This window comes from Vombatus ursinus, unplaced genomic scaffold, assembly GCF_900497805.2.
Source record: "Vombatus ursinus unplaced genomic scaffold, bare-nosed wombat genome assembly UNPS02014909.1, whole genome shotgun sequence".
NCBI lineage: Eukaryota > Metazoa > Chordata > Mammalia > Diprotodontia > Vombatidae > Vombatus > Vombatus ursinus.
The window spans coordinates 7352388-7362948 of NW_020954687.1; the positions used below are offsets into that span (position 1 = coordinate 7352388).

A 10561-nucleotide genomic window follows, 5' to 3' on the forward strand; every position below is an offset into this window, starting at 1 on the left:
GAATACAAATCATTCCCCAATTGATAAATGGTCAAAGGATATGAACAGTCAGTTTTCAGAGGAAGAAAATAAAACTATCTATAATCATATGAAAAAATGCTCTAAATCACTATTGATTAGGGAAATGTACATCAAAACAACTCTGAGGTACCACATCACACCTATCAGATTGGCCAACATGACAAAACAGGAAAATGATAAATGTTGGAGAAGATGTGGTAAAATTAGAACACTAATGCATTGTTGGTGGAGTTGTGAACTGATCTAACCATTCTGGAGAGCAATTTGGAACTATACCCAAAGGGCTATAAAAATGTGCATATCATTTGACCCAGGAATACCACTTCTAGGGCTGTATCCTAAAGAGATCATACAAATGGGAAAAGGACCCACATGTACAAAAATATTTATATTAGCTCAAAGAATTAGAAATTGAGGGGATACCTAGCAGTTGGGGAGTGGCTGAAGAAGTTGTGGTATATGAATGTAATGAAATACTGTTGTGCTGTAAGAAATGAGGTGGACTTCAGAAAAACCTGGAAAGATTTACATGAACTGATGCTGAGTGCAGTGAGCAGAATCAGGAGAACATTGTACACAGTAACAGCCACATTGTGTGATGACTAATTTTGATAGACTTATCTCTTCTTAGCAATGCAAGGATCTAAGACAACTACAAAAGACTCATGATGGAAAATGCTATCCACATCCAGAAAAAGAACTATGGAATCTGAATGCAGATCAAAGAATATTATTTGCTCTCTTTCTCTCTCTTTTATTTTGTTTCTTCTTTCTCATGGTTTCTCACTTGGTTCTAATGCTTCTTTACAACATGAATAATGTGAAAATAGGTTTAATATGAATGTATATATATATATATATATATATAGAGAGAGAGAGAGAGAGAGAGAGAGAGCCTATATCAAATTGCATGCCATCTTGGGGTGGGGAGAGATGAGGAGAAAATTTGGAACTCAAAATCGTATCAAAGTGAATGTCAGAAACTAAAATAAATAAATATTTGTTTTAAAAAAGAATAAACTTTCCAGGAATGTATGAATGAAGTAGAGGAAATATATAGACTGACAGCTTGAGGAGATAAGAGGGGTAATGGAAGGATATATAATATATATGTGTATACATATACATATACATATACATATATATGTGTTAGAATATATGTACGCCATTTCTTGTGACTATATTTCATTCCAGCCTCAATTCTACCTTTTAAAATCCTCCCTTCCTCAAAAGCTCTGCTTAAATGACACCTTCACAGCTTAATAATATTACATCACGTTCATATATCGTATTTTGTTTAATCATTCCCCAACTGATGGACAACCCATCAGCTTCCAATTCTTTGCCAACACAAATGAAAAAAAATATTTTAAATAAAATTCAACCTTTTAAAAATTTTTGTATGTATAGACATAATTTCTTCTCAGTCAATAAGCATTGATAGCAATCTACAATACTTTATACTATTTGAATTATTTCCTATTTTCAAAGGACATGATACAATTGTTTTGCTCATTTTACCATAAAATAGAAGTATTCAGATTTTTAAGAAATTAAGATTATCATGAGTTACATTTTTTATGTAGTATAATTACCCTAAACATTGAAACTAGTTAACTTTTATATAGTGAGAAAAGGAGCAGGAAGTAACAGAAAGAAAGGAGGGATGATTAAAAACAGAACTCAGATTAGCCTCCAAGAATTCAATTCCAAAGCTAACTAGTCCCCTGAAAACAGACTTTTTGAAATGTGCCAAATATATGAATTGTTTATATCCCCATTATGAATTTCTATTAGAATTATATACTGTCTTTACGTGAACAGAATGAGTTTTTCTAATTCTTAATTGGTTGTTCAAGTTCAGATTTTTAACCCTCTTCAGTTCAGATTTTAACTTGTAATTAAAAGACACCCATATAAAAAATATTTTTAATATAGAAATTGAATTTAATGAAACACATATGTAACATACATGTATTATGCATCTGATGAGTCTAATATGTTCTTTTTTTCTCTCAAAGGATAGAAAATTGAATTTCATACCTAATAATTATAAAAAATAGAAAAGAATATTCCCCAAATTTAAAAGTTCCAATTAAAATCACATAATTTGATACTTTAAAAACTCATTTATGTTGGCATTTAATAAATGCTTATTGATTGATCATAAATTAAATTTAGGCCATTTCCACATATAAAATCATATTTAACTACAATTAAAATAATTTATTGAATTCAATTAATATTTTTAGTCTTTTTCCCCACATAAAACTAATAACTACTACTAAAAAATAAATTTTTTAAAAACCAAAATTTCCCACACTATTTTATATTATTGTTGTTCAGTAGTTTTTCAGCCATGTCCAACTCTTTGTGACCCCATTTGGGTTTTCTTGTCAAAGATATTGGAATGGTTTGCCATTTCCTTCACTAGTTCATTTTATAGATGAGGAGATTGAGGAAAACAGGGGTTAAGCAACTTTCCCAATGTCATGCAGTTGGTAAGTGTCAGAGGCTGGATTTGAACTCATAGGTTTTTTGTTGTTTGTTTGCTTTTTAAGATTGACTTTACTTTAAAGTGCTTTTTTTTGTTGTTTTGCCAACAGAAAGCAAAAAAAGCATTCTAAACCAAATTCAACCTTTAAAAAAGCTATTTTATAGTACATCATTTATTTCAGTGCTTTTCAAAATAAACTTTTTTGCCCAGATGGGAGTTTTGTCTACTCACATAGCCTCAGGGAGCTAGGTGACATAGTTGATAAAGTGTTGACCTTCGAGTCAGGAGGACCTGAATTTAAATCCAGCCTCAAACACTTACTAGATGGTGATGCTGGGCAAGTCACATAACCCTGTCTGCCCCAGTTCCTCATCTGTAAAATGAGCTAGGGAAAGAAATGGTAAACCACTATCTTTGACCAGGAAAATCCCAAAGGGGTCATGAAAAGTTGGACACAACTAAAATGACTCATCAACAACATAGATGGCTTCATGGATAAAGCCCATTTCTTAACAGGAGGCATTATTATTTCTTTCCTCTTGATCTCTCTTCCCTCACTTTCTTTTCATTTTCCCCTACCACATTTTGCGGACATTTTACTCCTCCTCCTACAGCTTTCAGAGATGTGTAAAATGAATTTCAGATGAGAGTAGGTTGAACAGGTGTGTACATACATATTCTCTGTAATATAGAGGTATACCATTCACTGTCTCTGAAAACTTTCTGTATTAGTATAATAAGTTCTTAATATTATAGATTCATTCCCTTGATTAATGTCAGTACCCTTGGGGTAAGTAAGATATTAAGCCATTAATACTCTATTATCAATCAACCAATAAGGATTTATTAAGCACCTACTATGTATCAGGCCCCAGGCTACCATGAATTAGTTTATAAGTCCCTGTAATGAAAACCTCAAAGCTCTAAAATAGGAATAAGAATGAAGTTACTGAAATTGTGGCAGGGTGAAGAAAGTCAAGTATTCAGAGCTATGAGACACAATCTTAAAAGGAATAATAGCTAGTACACATCTACCACTTTACAGAGTTGTGAGGATCAAATGAGTTAATATTTGTAAAGCCTTTTGCAAACTTTCAAGTGATATATAAATGCTAGCAATAATTTACTACTACTACTACTACTACTACGACTACTACCATCCCCACCACCACCACCATCACCACCACTAAAAAGCTATTCCAAAGGAAATTCATGCTCTTCAAAATTCTTGCCCTCCAGAGTTCAGCAATGGTAGAGGAACTGCTCACAAGGGGCTTCAGAGACACCCTAATTAGATCCCTGGCCTTGAGGCACCAAAGATACTAAGTACTTGAGAGATGAGCATCTGCTGTAGCAGCAAGATGTTTTCTGAGTTTTCTTCAAGCCCCAATACTTTGGGATGAGGTCACAAGACTGGAGTGGACCCTAAGTATAAGCTATCTGATAAAGCCCCTCTTCCCTCTTCCTGCTTCCTCCCCACTCCCCATGATTTGGAGTAAGTGGCTGTGACACAGTCCTAGCTCTTACTTTGGTGCCTATCTGTCATAGGCCCCTGGAGCATGAGGTCTCTGATCAAATCATCCCCACATTAAGCCCTGGCAGGCAAATTTCCATCTCCCGAGTCCCTCATCTCTGCATTACAAGGAAGGTGTCTGCTAAGGAAACATTCTTCACCCCTTCTCCTAATGCTTATACTCTCATCCTTATTATCCACTTCAGTACTACACCTCCACATATCATCTTTAGTCCTACTATTTCATTACACCCCGTGGAGGCCTGACTCTAAGGCTAACAAATTGTCTTTCAACTTGAATCTCTGCACTTCACACTCTCTTCATCTTCTTGTGCTAAGGGAAGAGGGTGATGAACAGTGTCAGAAGATGTGGAGAGTTCAAGAAGAATAAGAATTTTTTTAAAAAAAAGACCATTAGATTTACCAATTAAAAGATCATTAAAATTTTGGAGAAAGCAGCTTCAGTTGAATAATGAAGTTGAAAGCCAGATTATAGAGAGCCTAAGGAGAGAGTTAGAGGAAAGAATGCCTTTTTTAGAGAGCTTTCTTAAAGAGTTTACAGAAGGGAGGAGAAGGGAATAAGCATATATTAAGCATCTACTATGTGCCAGGTACTGTGTTAAAGCACTTTACAAATGTTATCTCACAAAAGGGAGGAGAGATATGGGACGTCATCTGTCAGAGGGAGATGGACCAAGTAAAGGCTTTTTTGAAGAAGTCAGAGACAAGGATGTATTTGTAGGCAATAGGGAAGCAACCAGTAGACAGGGAGAGATTGAAAATTAGTGACAAAGTGGGGATGATGGAGGGAACAATCTATTGGAGAAGATGGGAGAGGAAATTACCCTGACAAGAGTGACTATATTATTATTTGAGACAGGGGTGAAACAGGAGAAAGTGGCAGAAGGCATTTGAGTGGTATGAGATGAAAAAGAGGGGAGAAGAATAGCTCTTGGGTGAACTATCTGACAGAGCTCTTATTTGAGAAGGTAAGGGGAAGAGGCACCACAGGAGTATTGGGGAGGGATTAAAAGATTTGGAAAAGTCACTGTGGTGAGTGGGATAGGGACTCAATTAGGGAGATATAAAGGAATTGCTTTTCCACTATTCCTTAAATTTACTTGAAAGCTTAGCTCAGGCATCACTTTTTATGAGATTTTCCTAAACCATTATGTAATAGTGCATTCTTCCTCCTTAAATTATAGTCACTACTCAAATTTTGAGGGAGGAGGTAACATTCCTAGAAAACTGCATGGAAGTCAAAAATGCAAATGTTGATATGTTGAACCTATTGGAAATAGGAGGTTAGGTTCCCACAACCACCAAAAGCAATAATTTTTTGCTAGAAATCACGGAAAATACACTTTTCTGAGTATAATTCTTTATAACAAATCATCAATTCTGATAATACTTACTTTTGCTAACATAGTAATCATGAAATAACCCATAAAATGTGGTACACAAAATAAAATTGTTAACATGTAAAACATTTTTCTAGTTAGAAATGCTGTAGAATTCTGTGACCTTTTGTGCAAACATCTCAATTAAAAACATTTTTTGATTTCAAACAATATTCACTTTTTAATACAAATGAAATCTACAGTACCATGAGTACTTTCCTCCTTTTTTTGCAGATATAATGAATCATTAATTTGTTAACACCAAATTCCAGGAGATGACAGCTGCAGACATTCTGGCATAAGTTTATCTAGCACATTTATTTTCTGACTGAGCTGAATCATTGATTTTGAATGCTCAGTCTTAAGACTTGCAGCCTTGGGGGCATAACTGCAACACAAAGCCTGAGTTTCAAAGGCAAACAATGAAAATATGCAACAAATGTACAAGGAACTCTTTAAAACAATAAGACGAACAAGACCAGTGAAGTACCTAGTAGAATACCAGCTGCTCCACAAATGTACACATCACACCTCTCATTTTTTCCCCTCTACTGCATATAGCCTTGAATGTGCAGTTGCCAATGCAAAGCAAAAATGAGGTTACTAATAAAATCGCACCAATGTACGCAAATGTTGAGGACTGACTGTATTTTGTATTTATCTTCCCAGTAAAATGTAAGCTCCTTAAGGTCAACAACTGTTTTCTTTTCCAAGTTAGTATTTTTACCTTCAGTACCTACTATTGTCTTGCATATCTTAGGTTCTTTAAAATGTTTGTTCAATTGCATTGAACCTTAACAGTTTTATAGTAAAGCTTTACTATCCCTATTTTACAGATGAGGAAACTGAAATTCAACACAACTCACTACATAAAAAGTATAATGGACATGGATGAGAACCATGATTAATAGCACAACAGTATGTAACAGGAAGCAATAGAGAGTAATCGTCTATACTATTCAGATTTTCACATATATGATTTTTCTCAGTCCTAACAATCTAAGTATTTCAGGTTCCACAGATATACTGTAATGTATCTTCACTTTTCAAAGGTGTTTGTCAAATTCTCACATGATATCCTTGTAAAAAAAAAAAAAGATGGAAAAACATGGGATGCATGATAGCCCTATCAGATAAATTCACAAAAGTTTGAACTAGATATGCCCAAAGAAATTTCTAACAATGTGTCACAGGACTCTGCCCTCTATACTATACAGTTATTCCACATTTTATCATTAACAACTTGGAGAAGTTCCCTGTGGTTTAATACTATACATATCTATATATATATACATACATATATATTACACATATATGTCTGTGTGTGTGTGCCCATATATGTGTATGTCAAGGTGCTACTCTGTGCAAGACAGTATGTTAGATGCTAGAAATACAAAGATAACAATATAGTCTTTATTCTCAAGGAGACTACATTCTACTATGAGAGATATGACAGGTAAATCAATAAATAAAGCAAAAGGTAAAATCTGATATTTACACAGGATAATAGGCCTTTAGAGAAATTGAAGAGACCAGGGGAGGCTTCATGGTAGAGGAATTACTGGCCCTAGATCCAGGCCTTGAGAGAATAGAATATATTTCAGGCCCGAGGACCATCTGTGCAAATATGTAAAAGCACATTAGGGCAGGATGATACCTTTTATTTTTATAACACTTTTATTTCAAAATATACATATCCTCATGTCCACCCCACATACACACCATCCTTTGTAACAAAGATTTTTAAAAGAAAGATAAAAAATAGAGTTTAGCAAAAGTAACATATCAACTGTAACTGACAAAAGATACATACATATATATATATGTGTATATATATATATAATATTCTACACTTTGTAGTCTTTGTCCTTTGCAAAGGAGGGAGGGAGGTAAGCATTTGCAACTTTTCTTTAGAGCCAAGCTGGGTCATTGTAATTATAATGTTTAGTTTTGTTTTTGTTGTTGTTGGTCAGCCACCCTCCCATTTTTTAAACCTTATTGCTACCTTTAACTATGCTAGGCCCTCTCCCTCATGTCTCATATCTAATCAACTAACAGGTACTATTTATTCTACCTTCCTTCTGCACTTCCTATCCCTACTATCTATGAGTATAGGTCCTCATTACCACCTACCTCATAAATAAATACATAAACATAAAATACATCTTAAAATAAATACATAAATGGATAATGTTCAAACTCCTTAGACCTTACATTCAAGTTCCTCCAAAATTTGGCAACATACTACCTATTTAAACTTTATTCCTGGGGGCAGCTAGGTGATGCATTGGGTAGAGCACTGGCCCTGGAGTACAAGTACAAATCTGGCTTCAGACACTTGATACTTACTAGCTATGTAACACTGGGCAAGTCACTTAACTCCATTGCCTAGCAAAAAAGCAAAACAAAACAAAACAAAAAAAAACTTTACTCCCATTACTTGCTTTTCTCATACTCTGTCTTTTAGACTAAATCAAATTAATGCCTCTTTGACCTCATCCTTCACCCCTCCCCATCCCATACTTAATATGTCTAATGCTTGCCTGCCTTAATTTCTTTTTTCCTTCTATTTTCTATGCCTAGAATTTCCACCAATGCCTCCCCTACCCCTACTCGCATACATGCTGGTTTGTTGAATCCTTTAAAGGATTCAACTCAACCTTTAAATTAAGAGTTTTTAACCTAGAATCTGTGAACTTTAAATATATACATTTAAAGATATTATATAGATAGCATATTTCTGACAATCATAAGAAAAATAATAGTTGACATCTATACAGTGCTTTGGGTTTGTAAAACATTCTACATACAGTATCTTATTAGATCATCACAACAATCTTGTGAGGTAGATACTAAAAATATGATCGTCCTCATTTTGCACATGAGGAAACTGAATGAAGCCCAGAGTGATTATGTGAATTGTTCACACATTTTGTCAGTGCTAGTGGTAGGATTTGAACCCAGATCTCTGTTGACTTCAAATTCAGAACTCTTCATACTATATAATGACTTCCTCCTCAAATAAAAGATGCTTAATGCAATTAGATGAAATAGATACATCAAATATTAATCCTAGTTATTACTTATCCTACATGCACCATCAAAGTAAAGCACCCAAAGGTCAACCCACCAATTTGCTGTGAAACACTAGAGCTCATTTAAAATATATGTGTGATAACAGAAGTTCATTCATTAATTTTCTCACTATACTGAAAAAGGCCTATCTCATTCTGTTTTCTTACTAGAATATTTCATTTAATAGAGGATTTTCCTGAAGTTCATATTAAAAATAATTCTTTGAAAGGAACCTAATAATAGAATGAAGTTAGCAATTCATGGATTGACCTTCCTACTAACTTGAATTAATGCTATTTTTACAGAAGTGTTATAAGGAATTTCCACTCATGGTATATTAGAATTATTAAAACAACAACAAAACAAAACACCAAGGGCGCTGGAAACAGAAAAGAAATACATTGATCTCTAGACACAGATACTATCTAGGCTAGCTATCAATCCAGTAATAATAGTATAGATTTTGTCTTGGGCATTTTATGTAAAAATCCCCAGAAGAGTAAAATAATAACTCAGCAAAACAAATTTTTTAAGGAATATTTTACTTAATGAATCAAGAATGGGTACTCTTTAAGAAACTTACTACTTCAAAAATGACTACTTCAAAAAATAATTTTATAATATTTACCTGGAAATAAAATAGAGAAAAGAAACATCTAAATGTGCTACTTAAATAATTAACATTTTTAAACATCCATATGTGCTTCACTATAGAAATAGAACAAGAATGCAATTATAATCTATAACTTGCCTCCCCCTCCCCCTTCTCCACCCCTACACACCTCAGTAAGTCTCGGTAAAGCATATTAACAAATGTTTCTTAGTTTCCTTAGAGGTAATCAAAACCCTGTCCCCTTACCTTGTGCAGCACAGACAGTCCACAATAGAAGTAAAGTAATCTTTATTGGAAATTTCATTTTTTGGTCTTGGAAGCAAGATACATTTAGGAGCTAGATATTGCTGATACTACGTAATGTTCTCTTCTGACTGCTCCAAGTGAGATCTTGTTTCAAACAGAAGTTGAAAATATGCTGCTTGAATAAAGTCCACTAACTAAATGTTCCACCTACTAGAAACTTGAGCAAAGCTAGGGGGAAAAAAAAACCAAACCAGGAAAAAAAACAACACCTAACAAATATCAAATCACAAAACTCAACAAATCTGTCATTCCTTGCCAAGTTACGAACAGAATTCTCTGTATCCTCCCACTCACTGTTAAAGTTGTGACCTCCATTCTGATTTGTCATTAAAAATACAGGCATGTTCTCAGTTGGATTATTTTCAAGTTCCCAGATTGTGCAAAGAATCAGTTAAAGAATACTTTTTGTATACCCCATCTCCCATTTGCTGAAACTAAATGTCTGCTTAATTAAATCTTTTCAAAAGGGGGGGACAGTAAGAGGGACAGAGGGGAAGTAAATAGTTACCTTATTTTTTTTTTAATCTTTCGTTTACAGTACTTCGGATTGACCAATGCTTTCACAATCGCCTCAGATAACTTGTGTAAACTTTGCAAAAAATGCAGTTCTGACCTATCCCATTACTTGCTTCTTTGGCAGCTCATTAATTTTATTCCCTGCTCCAGAAACATCATATTTATTTGTGAAGCAACTGATTCCCACTCAGTCCCAACAAATCAGTGTAATAATTCAAATCATGAAGAATAGAAAAACCAAGGCTGCTAAAGTTCCCAAACTATAAAAATCTGACAAAACAGTTTCTTTTTTCTTTTTCTCCACCCAGTATAATTTTCTGTTTTATTCCCCAAGCCAATGTGTTTTGTGTTTTTTTTTTTTAATTAGATGAAGGTACTGGATTAGCTATATTACTCGAAGAAAAAAAACCCAGGAAACAAAAGATATCTTATGGTAAAGTAAGTCAAATATGAAATCTCAGCCATCACTTGAAATTCTTAAATAATATTCTCCAGTGACTCCTGTTTTAACATGGTATATTCATTCCAACCATCTATATACCGTTCCAAAAGTGCCATTGCAGTCTTGTAATTAACTCTCAAGCTAATACCAGGACTATTTTTATGGGCTGGATCTATCA

At 34.1% G+C, this 10561-nt stretch overlaps 1 protein-coding gene across 2 annotated transcripts in view; it reads right to left on the reverse strand.

Moving 5' to 3' along the window:
- Positions 1-9606, reverse strand: part of CFH (complement factor H) — a 166877-nt gene extending 157271 nt beyond the window's left edge. Inside the window, exon 1 of one of the 2 annotated variants that reach the window (XM_027843365.1) lies at positions 9366-9606. In XM_027843365.1, the coding sequence (XP_027699166.1) occupies positions 9366-9423 (58 nt within the window). In that variant the 5' untranslated portion in view covers positions 9424-9606. The remainder of the gene's footprint in view (positions 1-9365) is intronic. The other variant, XM_027843364.1, reaches the window with a different exon arrangement.
- Positions 9607-10561: the final 955 nt, after the last annotated feature.